We start from the raw sequence: 17,389 nt of genomic DNA on the forward strand, positions 1-17,389 counted from the left end.
TACAAATTCTCCCTTTTTAAACTCCTTTCGTCACTTCTTTGTGCCTTTCAGGCAAATGGGAGAGTTGCGAGCCAGGTTGGACCAGATGGAGGGCCGGATGGTACTTCAGGAGCTTCCTCAAAACCTGGCAAATGAAAACATTAAGAGAAGCCTGGCTGGCCAAGATAAAAGGCCAAGAATAGAGCTTTTGAAAAAAAGGTCAGGCAATGGCTCCAAGAATGGTCACGATGGATGTCTCGGGGAAAAATTTGCTGCGTTGGAGAAAGAGCAGTGAGTTGGTGATGACTGCATAAAATACACTTATTTTTCTATTTTTGTTTATACAGGATTGAGGCTCATGAAAGCGAGGTGAGAGACGACGAAAGGGTGGCATACTAACAGTGGGTCAGTTTGGCCGCTTTGTGACGAAAAAGCAAGGGAATGAACAGACAGGAAAAGAGAAGAGAGAGGAGGGGAAAATGCACAATAATCAAAGTATGAGGGATGGGATAAGAACTAGTGTGAATATGTATGGGGAATGACGTGAAATAGTGGTACACCACCTGTTTGAACCCTGGAGGGAAGAGTAGGATGGAATCGCCTCTGGATGGAAGTTTGACAAATGGGAGAAAAGAACGAAAGAATGGAGACAGGTGGTAAGCCTGGATTTTGAGAGTTTACCGAGGAGGGGTGCCTGGAAGAACACGTCTCCTAAAGGGCCAGAGAGCAGAGGGAGCTCAACCGGAGGAGAGACGGTGAAGAATAGGGAGGCCAATGACTTGTGATGTTAGAGAAGCAGACCTTGTGCTTTCGTCTGATTGCTTTGGTCCACCATTACTACCCCCCCCCCCTTTTCTGGTTAAACTACCTAAATCCAGGATCACTGCTCACCACTCATTCATTCTTGTTTTTTTTCCTGCCTGTGGAATCAACTTCCACATTCTCTTCAATCTCATTCTTCCCACCAGGTCTTCAAGACAACTGTTCACCACCATCTTAGATCATCTCCAATCCAAAAACCATGATCTTTTCTTCTCTCATTAACCAAACCCCACCCTAATCCCTCCTCTTTCCAAATTTACAGTTTTCCCTCCTGTGAGTTTCCTTCTGTATCTTCATCTTTCCATCTTGTCCACCCCATGCATCCTCTCCTGCCCCTCATTCCTCCCCACACCCATTGTTTCTCGAAGTTTGCCTCTATCTTCACCTTTAACTCTGCTTTTGGTTCCCCCCCCCTCTCTCTCAACTGTTCCTTTTGTCCTGTTGTTTCCTGATCTGTTCAGGGTACTAGTATTCGCTCTTCCATGAGCCTTGACAATGTATACAAAGGATAAATAAACTAGGGCAGCTGCTGAGCGCAGACGCTGGGGATCTTGGTCATTAATCTTGAGAGGGTCCTATTACAACAGACTGCAGACCGGGAACAGCAGGTTTGCTGTACTTGTTTATAGGAATGTGTCCAAAGGTGCAAACTGTTTCAGTAGATGGTATGTTGACTGTGCGTTTTAAGGGTGAGCTATCCACAATGCCATGTGGAGTTACACAAGCTAGGCCACCAGTATTGTGACCAGTAACTTTAGCTGCATTGAAATCAGCGGTCATATACAAACTGTGTGAAACCACCTCGGGTATAAGAGGGTTCACCACCTGATATCAGGGCTGCACTACTTTGTCGTCATCAGTGAAGCTCATGTTGCTCAAAATGTCTACCAGTTCACGAGAATTCCTTGTGGCTGAAAAACTTGAGTTTAAACAACTTTTTGGCAGTTTTATCATGTCTGGTTATAAAGATATACTGTATGATAAAATAGAGAATGGCGATCATCTTGAATTCCCGAGTTGGCACAAGGATGATTTCCCGAGACTTTTGATGCGTTTTTAGATCCTCCTGGAGGATCTCTAAGTCTTACTCACGTTGTTGTTCTTGTGCACTTTTTTGTTTCACAGCCTACAGTTTTCATCGAAACTTCCTGAAACTTGGCGTATATATGTAAAAATACCCTGCGCAGACATTAACGATCTCCGATTTTGAAAATTCCTCCAAGAAAAAAAGTTATGACGTCAAAATATCTCCGCTAATAGAAATCGCCTAAAAAATTATCTCCGAAACTAGGCAAGCTTTTTGAATTCTGTTTGCGGGAATCGAACAGGGCATTAGCAGAGATTAATTACCGCACATATGATGCATCACTATGACGACATATCAATTTTTATGAAGTCATTCCTATTTTTTTTGACATTTTTTGTTTCACAACCCAGAGTTTTCATCGGATCTTCGTGAAACTTGCCATGTATATGCAGAAAGCCCACGCGTAGGCAGTAACCATCTCCGATTTTGGAAATTCTTCCTAGAAAAAAATTTAACGTCATAATATCGCCATTAATGGAAATCGCCGATAACATTATCTCCAAAACTAGTTTGTTTCACAGCCTACAGTTTTCATCGAAACTTCATGAAACTTGGAATGTATATGTAAAAATACCCTGCGCAGACAGTAACCATCTCCGGTTTTGAAAATTCCTCCTAGAAAAAAAGTTATGACGTCAAAAATATCTCCGCTCATGGAAATCGCCGAAAAAAATTATCTCTGAAACTAGGCAAGCTTTTTGAATTCTGTTTGCGGGAATCGAACAGGGCATTAGCAGAGATGAGTTACCACACATATGATGCATTACTATGATGTCATATCAATTTTTATGACGTCATTCCGATTTTTTGACTTTTTGTTTCACAACCCAGAGTTTTCATCGGATCTTCGTGAAACTTGCCATGTATATGCAGAAAGGCCACGCGTAGGCAGTAACCATCTCCGATTTTGGAAATTCTTCCTAGAAAAAAAGTTGCCGTCATAATATTGCCGCTAATGGAAATCGCCTATACCATTATCTCCAAAACTAGGCAAGCTGTTTGAATTTTGTTTGTGGGAATCAAGCCGGGCATAAGCACAGATAATTTATCACAAACCGGATACATCACAATGACGTCATATTCGTTTTTATGACGTCATCATTAAGAGGACGAGGATCTTAGGTCATTCGAGCTTGTGTTTTTTAATCGTACTTTTATGGATCTTTCCTGAAAATTTTAGCTTGTTCCAAACTTTTTTTTCTCGTTTTGGGGTCTATTTAAAGGTCCACAGAATCAAAAAAAATAGACAAATTTTTTTGTTGTTGATGTGATCATATTGATTTTTAAGTAACAAACAAAGTACTGAGTGTGGTTTTTTATTATAATTTTTAAGGTGTGACAGTTAAAGCAAACCTGTTGGGTACCACCCCTAAAAATTCCAGATTAACTGCCATGACGTAATTGAGGGAAAGATTGTCAGCATGCAATGTGTAATGGCCACACAACTCACTTCAGACTTGTCAGAAAGTGAATTTGATGAATAATTTTATGATCAAGAATCCCTGGATTACGATGATGGTCAAAATCATTACGTAGAAGGTGCTGTCAGACCGAATATGTAGGAACTCGAGGTCGAGACGACGTCATGGGATGGGCGGAGCCAATCGAGTGTAAAAGGACACCAAATAACATTAAAATCTTCCTTTCAAGATATTTATTCAAGAAAAGAATAATGATTAAGTGTTAAGTGAAGCCATATCTATTTATTAAACCAAACATGATTTTCTGATTCTGTAGGCTGCTGTCTACCTATCGGTGGGGGATGGGCTACTGTACAACACAACATAGTGTCATCTTTAAAAGGAAGAAAGGATTTTCCAGAGCATTGGAGAGGTGGTTTATGTAGATGAGTAACAAAACTGGGACCAACACTCTGCCTTGGGGACACTCCAGCCTCCACTGGGAGAGGGTAACAATGAGAGCAACACTTTGACTGCGTGATTGGAGAAAGTCTTGCATGAAGGTGGCCTTGTATGCTGCAAACAAAGCAGGATGCCAGAGTGTCTAATGCCTGAGATATGTCTCGGGATACGGTTCTGACTTTGAGTTTTGAGATTTGTTGCCTCCAACCGTTGCTCAGAGGGAAATGACAGCAAGTCCATTGCGGAGTAACTGCAAGAGAATCCAAACCAAAGGTGGAAAATCAGGATGTTTGAAACGAGGAAAAACTTTACATCAGCAGCAATGATGGATTCCATGTCTGCTTGTAATTGTAAATATGCTCACCGGACTGTAGTTGAGAGGGTCCGTTTTTAATGTGAGTGATGTTGGCCAACCTCCAAGCAGACAGGAAGCAACCAATGGAAAACAGGATTTGGAGCACATGGGTTCCTATGCCATCTGTATTTGTCGCAATGAAGAATACATGACTTTCAAAATGAGGTGTGTGTGTATGTGTGTGTGTGTGTGTGTGTGTGTGTGTGTGTGTGTGTGTGTGTGTGTGTGTGTGTGTGTGTGTGTGTGTGTGTGTGTGTGTGTGTGTGTGTGTTTAAAATGACTGTTTGGCTTGCCGGGCACTTTCAACCTGCCGTTGTGAGCGTGAAATCTGTAATTCAAATTGCCTTCTAAGCATACCCGTATTCTCCGGTGTAAAAACTGTGGCCATGTATTAACTGCACCACTGTTTTTCACCCGGAAAAAAAAAATATATATATATATATATATATATATATATATATATATATATATATATATATATATATATACATATATATATATATATATACATATATATCCAGTGTACGAACCGCACTCATGTTTTTTTACCCTCAAAAGAAATGAATATATTGATCATTTTATTTTCTGATCGAGATCTAAATACGTTTGTACATTAACTTTGTGCGGGACAAAGTGACGGAGGTATCAACATGCTTACTCCCATGTCTGCTTAATTTTGTTCAACAGTCTTATTCTCATTTTCAAGAAGTTGAAGAGAGTATACCAAGTGTTCATTTTTCTTTCTTATTCTTTTTGTTCTGAGAAAAAGGAAGAAAAGGGATTCATAACGGTATCATATTTCTTGTGGATTTGTGGCCTTGAAAAGGGCCGTTTGGGTTTGATGAAGCTTTTCAACTGAACCCAAGGAATTCCTCATCAATGCTTTCCTCGTCGAAGACTGCACGTAACTCCTTGTCCGAATCAGGGCAGAGCAAGTCCCCATTGCTGTCACCGTCATTTGCAGCCTCCTCCTCCCAAATGATGTCATCCTCTGTGTCATCCATGTTGTTGGAGATGCAACATTTCAGAAATGTTCGCTTGATGATGTCTGACTGTATCAATCCCACACCTTGACGATCCAGCCGCAGATCATTGGAAGGGTGACCTTTCTCATCCTCCCACTCTTAGTAGCCCGTCCTTGAACGGCTTGTTGATGGACACATTGAGGAGCTGCAGGAACGATGTCATCCTGCCTGGGATGATGATGAGATTGGCGTTGGTCCGACGGAGCAACGCTTTGGTGTAGGTCTTGTGACAACTGAACACATTCAGGACGAGCATGCTCCAGGAGAGACCACCATCCATGTGGAGAGGAAAAGATGGTTATCATGTTTTAAGAACTCAATCTAGAAATGGTCCTGTGGGTTGCTCTTGGGCATTTCCTGGACGCATTGGACTGAGGAATCAACAGAATCATGTTTTGCAACGTCTAGAACAGTACAATCTTTATATTACTAAAACTTTGATCGTGTGTGTGTGTGTGTGTGTGTGTGTGTGTGTGTGTGTGTGCGCGCGCGTGCGTGTGCGTGTGCATGTTTCCGAAATACAGCCAAAACGGTACACCATAGTACAAAATTTTTAGGGCCACCTTACTTACCATTCGCCTGCGATGTGCAGTATCAAGTTTCATTCAAATCGGGCAACGAAAAAAATTATAAAAAAATCAATTCCCGATTCAGTCAAGTTTTGGTATGACGATCCATAAAGCGCTCGGACAAACCATGGAGAATGTGTTGATATACCTCAAGAAAGCGGTTGGTCGAACGATGACTCCTGAGGCAAATGCTCCAATTTTCTTTAAGTTAAAGTTTGACCACTAAATAATATTAAAATTTTGTGTCTTTTGTTTTTTTTTCATCAACCGCTGTCACAACGGGAACCCAACGGGTTCACGGGTCGTCTAGTAATTTCTAAATTAAAATCTCAAACGTAATTTTCAAAACGACCATTTTGGTTTTAACAATATCTGTCTATCATCTATTTTCGGTTCATTTTTCTGGAAAAATAATGATTTTGATGGATTCCTCATGCCTGAAAATGTAAAAAAAAATTAAAAAGGAGATAATACATCATCACCTATGATTATTAACAGATATTCCATATTGTTTCTTTGTAAATCCATGGTGGCCATCTTGTATTTTGGGAGAATTTGTGCCCTTTGTATGGCCTGTTTTTTTTTTTTGTTTGCTTGTTTCTTTTTGATGCTGGACATTTTTTTTTTCATCTATATGCCCATAGCGACTCACAAAGAAATGATGGTGCATTTGTCACTCGTGTAATGATTCCAAAAAAAACGACTCCACGAGTACACCTCTCCCCCCCCCCACAAAATCCCGTTTTTTTGAGGGGGATTTTTTTCACGTCAAAAGCGTTTTCTCCGACAATTTTTATCATCGATGTTGGTACCATTTTGGTCGCAAGGCGAGTGTGATTTCAAATTTCGGGTCGGACAAAAAAAAGTTTGGGAACCACTGGTTTCGGCCTTGTAACAATCCACGTGATCGGGAGTTTGCACCACGATAAGCTGCCCGTTCGGTGAGCTGAGAGAGTTCTCCAAGTCTTTCATTTTGCAGAGGCACAAGCCTTTTCCTCAGGTACTTTTTCAAGTATTTTTGACTTCTTTCAGAAGCCTGGTGAGCCATTTTAGGTAACGATCCTTATTTCACACGCACTATACTGTATCCTTTGCGATGCCCCAAACACCGCCGTTTATTGTGGTTTCTGTGCATACGTGCCGAGAATTCTCGGGCGGATTGTCATTTTGAAAGTCGTGTATTGAAGCTGGACGTAGCTTTCTCTACCTTCTTGGGAGTGTAAGGCAGTGAGTAAGATGAGGACAGAGCCTGATGGGTGAGCGACAAGAGATTTGGAGACAAACTCTGAGTTTAAATATTCTGCTTTGTGTCAGATGGAGTCCGAGGTGAGGCCATTTGAGGTGAGTGAGGAGGTGGAGAAGAGCACACACTAGAAGCAGTCTTCTCAAGCAGACTTCCTACCACAAGGACTTTGAGGATGAAGCCTGGTTGAAGAATTTGGTGACTTGAGTCATCAACACATGTTTACTCATTAACAGCTTTTCATCAGGGCTGTCTCTATAAACAGTTGCTAACTCGAAGGGCACACTGTGGAGTGTCTAGCCTGGTTTTGAATCCCAACCCAGCTATAAGCTGTCATCCTGGTGTTTAACAGGCAGGGTAATTCATCAATGTGTGCCGTCCTTCAGATGGATGTTAAACTGGGCGTCCCGTCTGCCAGCATGGGTTTTTGAACCACGGTGTTCTTTGCAAAGTGTAGATAAGTTATCGCCGGCACCTTGAACAAATTCCTGCCCCAACTACTGCTGGAAAGGCAATGGCAAACCACCCAGCCTGTAACCCTTGCCGAGCAACTGCTTTGGCAGCACCGATACTCTGTAACAGAGAATGGTACATCAGAATGAGAATGGATTCCTGTGCAATCTCATCTGAAGCTTGTCCCGATTGTGATACGTTTTGAATCTCAACGGCATTTACTGATTGTATGCCACTCCTCAGAATGCAGACCAAAGTGGTGTTGCAACGGTTGAGGCACGAGGTTGTTGGACGGCAAAAGAAGATTAATGTCTGCCAGACAAGTAATCGCAAGGTACAACTGACTGTTCCATTTTGTCCTCACTTTTTACAATTACTATGACTAAACAACACTTTTGTTAAATCAAAAATACCTGTAGGGTGAAAAAAAATTGTTTGAAATATCGTTATCCACAACACTTTTCCTTGATTTCCTGCTCTCTTTGCTCATGAATTATTCAAATCAAGATGGGAAATGGGTCCACTGGATAGGCTTTGTGTTGTGAAATGACTGTAACCATGGATATGCTTTCCTACTCGACCAAAGTCCGACCTCCTCCTTTTTTTTCTTATTCTGTTTTCTCATTTTATTCCCGGTTGTTGTATTGACAGGAAGTTGGCTCTGCGATAGCTCGAGGCCATCCAAAACCTTCTGACCTCAGGCCACGCAAATACTTATCGGGTGGATATAAAGAAGGGATTGAAAACTACCCTGCTCTACGCTCAGGCAAGTACTGTCCTAAGGACATCTTGGAGTCCACTTTGTGTGATGTCAGACACAAGGAGAATACAATTGAAGGAGCAATTTGACTTTTGAATTGTTATTATTGAAATAGCTGTGCTTGTGAGCTATCCATTTCAGCATGTACAGTGTGTTTCTCAACAGCAATTCCCTTCTCTTCTTAGGGGATGTAAACAGGATATGACTTCAAGAATGATCGTCGAGATTCAAAGTGTGCTTTTACAGTTCTTCTCCCAATTGGCGTCGTGTTTTCATTGGCTCTTTTGCACACACATTATATGGGTATTTGTTTTGCCTTTCAGGCCATTTAATCAACTATGGGGTTTAAAAATCGTACATGTGTTAGTAAAACTGTCCCTTCCTATTTCAGAGCAGTTACTCCTCGCAATGTACATGCGTTTGTTTTGGATACTCCTGCCTCCTATTAAAATGTTTGAGTGAGATGCTATAGGCCATGTGCAATGGTCTTCACTTCTACTGTGAGAAGGAAGCTGCATGATGCTGCTGCCATTACGGGAGCAAAAATGGACGTGTTTACACGACCAACGTGACAATGTCGTGGTGTTTTCTTTCTTGTTTGTTTGTTTTACTGCTCGGGTGCTCAAATACAATTAAGGAGAAAGAAAAGAATAGATCGTTTTATGGCATCCCAGGCAATATAACAAATCGAGGAAATCAAACTGAGGAATCGTCACGGAAACAGCAGGAAAAGTGGCTCAATATTTCACGAAGCCAAGAAAATTTGTGTCGTGACCATTTAAGCAGTAATCAATATACATAAACCATTGGTGACAGGATGGTCGAGACTAAAATATGTATGCTCTCCTCCAAGCTGTCTAGTCTGGGTTTGAATCCCAAATCAGCTATAAACTGTCATCCCAGTGTTGCACAGGGTGGGTGGTTCAACTATTTTTGTGCCATCCCTCGGATGGATGTTTAAAACGGGTGGCCCGTCTGCCGACATTAGTCGATGGAAGTTAAAGCTCGCACAGTATCGTTCATGAAGAGTCGGCGAGCTATCACTGGCATCCTGAACGAATTACAAATTCATGCTGTAACCAGCTGGGACAATTGCATCAGTGGCACAGCCAAGCACCCACCAAAGATGCAAACCAGCAGAGAGAGGATGCACACACAATGATAAATAACCCATAAAATATTATCTAAAGAAAAATCATGTTGATCAAGCCACAAACCTGTCAATTAAGTAGTTATGAGGATTAGTAATTAATACATCCTGTATGTTAGTTACTATTTTGTTGACAAACACATCCTGGTTCTGCAAAGAGCTGTCTTCCTATCTTTACATTGCCAGAAATAGCAAAATGAACATCTATGGCCCGAAAAGAATTGTCTTCCTACATTTATCACCAAAAATAGAAAAATGAACATCGAGGGACGGAAAAGAGCGGTCCTTTTTTTGTGTACCATGTCGAGGCTTGTGTAAGACCTACAACACCAAAACAGATAACAAGGCAGGACATAAACGGGGTGGGAGAGGGAACAGAGACATTGGGAGATTTGTGGAAGGGAGAGGGAAAGGGCACAGAACATGGGGTAAACAAGGTGGTACTACAGGGACTTTCAGGAAGGAAAATAGGGAATTTGAAGAAGGTGGGTTTGAAGTGGATTAACAGTGGAAGAAAATATCAAGATTTTGAATGGGGGAAGACAAGAGATGGTGATGAACAGCTGTTTTGAAGACCTGTAGGGATGAGTGGTATGGAAGAGAGGGTGGGAGTTTCTTCCAGAGGTGGAAAAAAGAGGAATGCAAGTGTGAAGGTGAGCAGTGATTTTTAATTTTGACAGTTTCACCAGAAGGAGGTTTTTGGTGGACTTTGAGTGCCCAGAGGAAATACAGGGGGAACAGATCCCAGACAGAGCAAAGTGGGCGGGGGGGAGGGGACGAGGAGAGGAGACGGTTGAAGACAGAAAGATCACCGACCTGCCTCTGGTGAGAAAGTAAGAGACCCAAAGACTCGGCTTCATCGCAAGAGATACCAATGATTCTAAAAGCCTTGGTTTCCACAGCATCAAGTCGAGCTGGGTGTGAGGCAGGAGCACCACCCCAGAGTGGGGAGCAGTACGCCTTTGGATTGTGGATGAAAGCTTTGTACGTGGTCAGGAGCACAGGCGTGCCAAGGAGGACTTTGCATGATGTAGGATGCCCAGTTAGAGGCCAGCTCAGAGTTGTGGCTTTCCCAGGAAATATCGTGGCAGATAGTGAGACCCAAAAGATTGAATAAAAGGACTTCTTCAAGAGGATTGTGGAGATAGTAGAGGTGGGGGGGGGGGTGGGTTCCAGATGATTCTTTCGGAGAGACATGGTGAGGTTGTGAGATTTGTCACTATTGAAGGACATATTCCATGTGTTTGACCAGCTTGTGACTTTATCCAGGCCTGCAGAGAGTGAAGAAGCTGCTGCTTGCCAATCTGAGGGATGAGAGATGGAATGGCAGAGGGTGGAGTCATCAGCAAAGAGAAAAATATAATTTTTCCAGGGAATCTGAGAGATCAATGATGAAAACCAGAAAAAGCACAGGGTGAAGAACGCTGCCTTGAGGAACTCCAGCCTAGACAGGAAGAGGCGATGAGAGAATTCCATTAAGAAGCACACGTTGACTGCGATAGGAGAGGAAGTCCACGAGCCCTGAGTGGAGATTGCCTTGGATACCATAAGATAAGATTTTGTTGAGCAGTGCGGGATGCCAGACCGTATCGAAAGCTCAAATATGTTTCAGGAGATGGCTCTGATCTCATGTTTGGCATTGAGGACCTCCATCCATTGTTGGGAAAGCAGAAGTGGCATGTCCAGGGTTGAGTGACCTGCTCGAAATCCAAATTGATGGTCGGAAATCAAGCGACTGGATAAGAGGAAGGATTTGATGTTGGAAGTGATGATGGATTCCATGACCTTGCTGATGATTGGGAGCAGGCAGATCATCTGTATTTGCAGAGATCAGTCATAGCACATTTTTTTATGCAGAGCAGTAGTGTTTGTTGATTTCCAAGCACATGGTAGATGATGTTGAGAAAACGACAGGGTGAATCGAACAGAGAGAGGGTGAGCAAAAGCTGGTTTTCAGAGCACGAGGGCTGATTCCATCTGAACCGGTTGCAGAATCTGAGTCGAGATTTGACAGCAAAGCTCTCCACATTGTCAGGGGAAAAGGACACAGTCCAGGAACTGTTGGGTGTAACTGGGTAAAGAGGGTATAGAAAGCTATGGGTTTGGGACAACATTTTGAAGCAAACACAGGTCAGGTATGGGAGCATGCACCGGAGCAGCGCGTCATTGCGTCCACTTTCCGGTGGTACTCCAGGAGCCTCTGTCTGGCCATCCCCCAGGCAGATGCCTGGCCAATCCCCATCTCCTTGAGATGCTGATCAACCTGGTGCAACCATGAGGCATGTAGTCAGCCCATTGGCCTCCTCCACTCACGAGGCTCCCTCATTGAGAGAATCTGGTGAGCAGGATCGATATCAGGAAAACGAGCCACATGTCCATATAGCCACAGCTGACGCTCACGGACTATGCAGGTAACACCTCATTTGAGTCTCAGAAACTGCTCGTTGGACACAAAGTCTGACCAGCGATCGCCAAGGATTCTCCGAAGAGACTTGGTACCAAAGGAATTAAGTCTCCGTCACAGATCCCTGGTCAGAGTCCAGGTCTCACATCTGTAGAGCAAGACTGGAAGCACCAAGGACCTGAAGACTGACTTTCATCCTCCCGCATAGGCACCGGCAGTGCCACACCTCACGATCCAGTGAATCCATGACTCCCCAGACCCGACCCAGACATCTCTTGACCTCTGGCTCACAGCCAGCAGAAACATGAATATCACTGCCAAGGTAAATTAATCTCTCCGCCACCTCAACATCCTCACCACAAACAGGTACAGACAGGATCGCAGCATCCAAGATGTCATTGAAAGCATAGATCTTTGGTTTTGACACAGGAAACCTGTAATCCCAGCGGCTCCAACTCCTCATTCAGCACTTCGAGGGCCCCCAAAAGGATATCCATAGTCTCTGCAAAGATGACTGCATCATCTGTGAAATCAAGGTCAGAGATCATGATTCCCAAACAATGCACCGCAGCTTTATCTCTCCGACATCCTCTCCAGATTCCAGTCCATACAAGTGCTAAAAGTGTGGGGGCCAGTACACATCCCTGACGAACTCCAGTCACAACTGGAAATAAGTCAGATTGTATCACCACATCTCAGCTCTCTCAGTACCAAGTATTGTTCATGCATCAGATTGATTGGCTTTGGTGGCACCCAACTGTCAAAGAAATTCTCAATTCCTCCTGTACATTTGAATCATTTATTAGAACAAAAAATAAACATATGCATATATGTAGAATTCAGAGGAAGTCAAAGAAACACAGTCTTCCTCCAATTCTGTAATGCATGGAAACTTTGAATTCTTTTGCAGTATTCAGTGAGATTAGGTCTGTTCATCCTCCAGATATGCTGATGCCACAGCTGACGTTGAGGGTGCAAGGGAGAGATCAGATCATTCACATCTCAATTTCAGCAGTCATCTGGAGGTCAGCTAAGTTTTGAAGGGATAAGGAATATTTATGACCTAAAGATTGATGGGAGTTTTTTTTTTTTTGTATACCTTGGTCGAGGATCGTATGAGAGCTAACACACAACTCACATCAAGGAGGCATGAGACAAGAGGGGCGGGAGTGGAAGGGACAAAACAGTGGGGAACAGAAACATTAGGTGAACTGTGGAAGGGAGAGGGATGGGGATGGGACGGGGAACATTGCGAAGAGAAGATGGACATTACAGGGACTTTCAGGAAGGAAAGCAGGAGAATTGAAGGAAGTGGGCTTGGGTGGATTATCGGGGGTAGAAAAGATCGAGGATTTGGATGGGGGAAGATAAGAGGTGGTGGTGAACGGCTGTTTTGAAAGCCTGGAGGGAAGAATGGGAAAGAATAGAGTGAGGAAGTTTATTCCAAAGGTGGAAAAAAAGAGGAATGAAAGAGTGAAGATGAGCAGTGATTCGTGATTTTGGTAGTTTTACCAGAAGGGGGTTGTTGGCAGACCTTGAGCATCCTGTGGAAATGTTGTGGGGACAAATCGCAGAGAGAGCAGGGGGGGCAAGGCTGGAAAGGAGTCGGTAGAAGACAGAAAGACCACCGACCAACCTGCGGTGATTGAGTGAGAGGCCCAAAGACTCAGCTTCATTGCAGGAGATGCCAATGATCTTAAATGTCCTGGTTTCGACAGCGTGAAGCCGAGAAAGGTGGGAGGCAGGAGCACCAGCCCAGAGGGGAGAGCAGTACTCCATCAGGCTGCGAACAAAAGCTTTGTAAGTGGTCAGGAGCTCAAGAGGGCCGAGGAAGGACTTTGCACGACGGAGGATTCCCAGTCGGCGACTGGCTTTTGAGGCAAGGTTGGAAATGTGACTTTCCCAGGAAAGGTCATGGCAGATAGTGAGACCCAGAAGCTTGAAAGAAAAGACTTCTTCCAGAGGATTGTTGAGAAAGTGGATGGGGGGTTTTGTAAACGGTCCTTTCGAAGAGGCATAGTGAGAGTGTGAGATTTGTCTGGATTGAAAGACATGTTCCACGTGTTGGACCAGTTTGTGATTTTATCCAGATCTGCAGTGAGCGAAGAAGCTGCTGCTTGCCGGTCTGAGAGATGACAGATGGTACGGCAGAGGGTGGAGTCGTCGGAAAAGAGAAATAGAGGATTTTCCAGAGAGTCCGAGAGATCATTGATGAAAACCAGAAAAAGAACAGGGCCCAGAACGCTACCTTGAGGAACTCCAGCCTGCACAGGAAGAGGGGATGAAAGAACTCCATTTAGGGCCACACGCTGACTGCGACAGGAGAGGAAGTCTGCGAGCCATGAGTGGAGATGGCCTTGAATACCATGGGAAGAGAGTTTGGTGAGTAGGGCAGGGTGCCAGACTGTGTCAAAAGCACGTGATATGTCCAGGGATACGGCTCGGATTTCCTGTCTGGCATTGAGGACCTGCATCCATTGATGGGAGAGCAGAAGCAGCATATCCAGGGTAGAGTGACCTGGTCTGAAACCAAATTGATGATTGGAAATCAAGCCATTGGAGAAGAGGAAGGATTTCATGTCTGAAGCGATGATGGATTCATCACCTTGCTGATGATTGGGAGAAGGCTGATTGGTCTGTAGTTACAGGGATCTGTTTTTGCACCTTTTTTATGCAGGGCAGTGATGTTAGCAGATTTCCAAGCAGATGGCAGATGACCTTGGGCAAATGAGAGGGTGAATAGAACAGAGAGAGGGTGAGCAAGAGCAGAAGAGCAGGCTTTGAGGACACGTGGGTTGATGCCGTCTGGACCGGTTGCAGAATCTGACTCGAGGTTTGAAAGCAAGCTCTCCACCTTGTCAGGAGAAAAGGATACAGAGTCCAGGGACAGTTGGGTGCGACTGGGTAAAGTGGGTAGAGATAGTGATGGGTTTAGGACACAAGATTTAGCTGCAAACACCGAGTTTAGACATTCAGCTTTATCACGTGTGGAATCAGCAGTGCGGCCATTTGAGGTAAGGGAGGGGATGGAGGGGGAACATACACCAGAAACAGATTTGATTAAACACCACCAGGATTTTGAGGAGGGAGAGAGGTTTGAGAGTTCAGACTTGAGATGAGAAAGATGTTGTTTTGTGGCTCTCCTGAGGGTAGATACACACTTGTTCCGAGCTTTGTGGAAAGAACTGAGATTGCCCTCAGTTGGGTTTGCTTTCCATGAGGCAAAGGCAAGTTGTTTCAGGACAACTACCTCGCCACAAGCTTCAGTAAACCAAGGGCGGGAGGAAGGGTAAGACAACTGAACACGAGAGGGGATAAATCTGTGCATGAGGGAGAGCAAGTTTCTTTGAAAGAATTCCCAGGATGAGTTGATGTTTGAGAAAGTAGTGATAGGAGACCAGTCTGTAAGTTTGATGGCTGCTCGGAGACCCTGCCAGTCGGCTTGAGTGAAATGCCAGACTCGATGGCGGTGAGGTGGTTCTCTGATAACAGCCAGAGAGATGTCCACTTTAACAAGGACGTGGTCAGAAGAACCAATTGGAGCGAAGGAAGAGCAGCAGATATTGTCAGGGAAATTTGTCAAAATCAGATCCAGAAGAGATGGAGTACCATTGGTTGAGATCCGGGTCGGGAAGTTGACCGATTGAGTCAGTCCCAATGAGTCGCAGAATATTCTATAATATTCATGGATCAGAGGGGGTGAGGTCATCCAACAATGTTTTGATCATCCTTGAGACAGAATGACATCAATACTGCAGCCCTTTGGGTGCTAGAATGGATCACACATGGCTCCTTTGTCCAGAGGTCAGAAGGTCAGCCCGCATTGAAAAGGCGAGGGAAAGATTTATAATCTGAAGCTGACAAGAGTACAAAGAGATCTGGATATCACCTAAAGCAAACATTCCATTGTGCCTCCTTCCCATCTTTCAGATGCCGATATAGTTGTTTATAGATGAGAATTCCTTAAGCATAATAAAATCAAATAATAGGTGATTCTATTACACTGAATCATGATGAAATATTATTTGGAAGGCCAATCTGTTTTGGGGAACGAGGGGCACTTTTTACCAAGCAAATTGATCCTCTTCCAGTACAAAAGAGATATAAAGTAATTTAAAATGCAAATATATATTATTAAAATAGATACATGTTCAAGCACGTAGATGTAATAATGATGTTGTATTTGAGTCCATTTTTCATGAAAGGGTTATGATCCCTCAAACCCATAATGCTAATTTTTGGAAAATTTGCATCAACACCACGAAGACCAAGAATCCTCCAGAGGGAATCCCGATTCACTGCATCAAACGCTTTCCAGAGATAAATATAGGCTGCAAGCAGCTCCTGCCAAAACTCTCGTCTGCGTTTGGTGAGGACCCGAAGCGCAAGGATACGGTCAATCGTTGACCTCTTTGGTGTAAAACCTGACTGCTCTGGATGCTGCTGCTCAAGCAGATGGTGCTGAACCCCATCAAGAATTTGAATTATCCGAGCAAAGACCTTGCCCGGCACTGAGAGCAGTGTCACCCCTCGGTAGTTGTTTCAGTCCTGGGGATCACCTTTCCCTTTCCAGAGAGGGACAACAAGGCTCCTTTTCCAGTGAGTTGGGACGATGCCTATGTTTCAGGCAGAGCACAGACCTGCATGCATCGACATGAGTGCAACATTTCCACCAGCCTTGATAAGTTCAGCATGGATGCCACAGATCCCAGGAGCTTCACCCCATTTCAACCGGTTCACCACAGCCTGTCAGGTCAGATTAGATCTGTGACTTCCTACAGTTACCATGTAAACCTGCACTAACCTGTTTCATGGATGGGGTTGTGACGAAACTGTCTCCCCCACCAGGTTTTCTGTTGAGAGTGTATGATATGGACACCCAGCAGGATTAAAAACAAAACCTGTCAAAGGGCAGAGGAGCTCGTTGTGAGCCAATGGCCATCCATTTCTCGTGCCCAACTGTGCGGATGTCCTCCTGCAGTTGGGCTACTTATTATGAGGTTGGTGGCAGGATTTGCACTCGGGCCACCATAAAACCCTTAATTCCGCAAAACATACCAAAAGCAAAAATAAATCTGAAAACCCACTCCATGGGAGTACCTCCTGTAAAACCCTTAATTCCGCAAAACATACCAAAAGCAAAAATAAATCTGAAAACCCACTCCATGGGAGTACCTCCTGTGCAGCTGCCCTTTGCAGGGCCGCTCACAGGATGACGGGATTGGGGCAAAGCCTTCGGGGCCACCAATTTTTGATGATAGGAGGGAAACATGGGGTAACCTCCTGGGTCAGATTGTGGTAGTGTGTCGGGGTGGTGCTGAGGTGTCATCCACCAGATGGCGGTCTCCTTGGGTTAACTTGAGGCAGGTGGGTGCCTGGAGTGTCCTATCTCGAAGAGAGGATGATCACCTGTCTCTTATCATCTGAGCTCAAGTGTTTGGACATCAGTATTGCAGCACTCTCTTAGTTTCGGAGACCGGATTGCGGCGAGATCATGGTGGGTGGTTACACCTACTATTGGTCTGGTCGCTCTGATGGTTACCATGCCCAATGGGGAGGGGAGCCGGGAGAGCTACCCCCATAATTCGGAATGGAGCAGGTTAGCTCGGAGGTGGTCTCAGTATCCTGGGGGTGCCATTGTGTGAGTATGCAGGTGTGCAGACCTGCGAATGGAGCCACA

General features: G+C 44.3%; 1 protein-coding gene across 2 annotated transcripts in view; it reads left to right on the top strand.

Moving 5' to 3' along the window:
- The window catches only part of LOC147009026 (uncharacterized), a 53,290-nt gene extending 36,172 nt beyond the window's left edge, over positions 1–17,118 (top strand). The window contains exons 8-11 of one of the 2 annotated variants that reach the window (XM_085863796.1): positions 52–198; positions 7,639–7,729; positions 8,047–8,161; positions 8,341–17,118. In XM_085863796.1, coding sequence (XP_085719922.1) covers positions 52–198; positions 7,639–7,729; positions 8,047–8,161; positions 8,341–8,360 — 373 coding nt within the window. In that variant the 3' untranslated portion in view covers positions 8,361–17,118. Of the gene's footprint in view, positions 1–51; positions 271–7,638; positions 7,730–8,046; positions 8,162–8,340 lie in introns of both variants that reach the window. The other variant, XM_085863795.1, reaches the window with a different exon arrangement.
- The last annotated feature ends 271 nt before the right edge of the window (positions 17,119–17,389 follow it).

This window comes from Eptatretus burgeri, chromosome 18, assembly GCF_056783735.1.
Source record: "Eptatretus burgeri isolate ZD-2024b chromosome 18, Ebu_testis_v1, whole genome shotgun sequence".
NCBI lineage: Eukaryota > Metazoa > Chordata > Myxini > Myxiniformes > Myxinidae > Eptatretus > Eptatretus burgeri.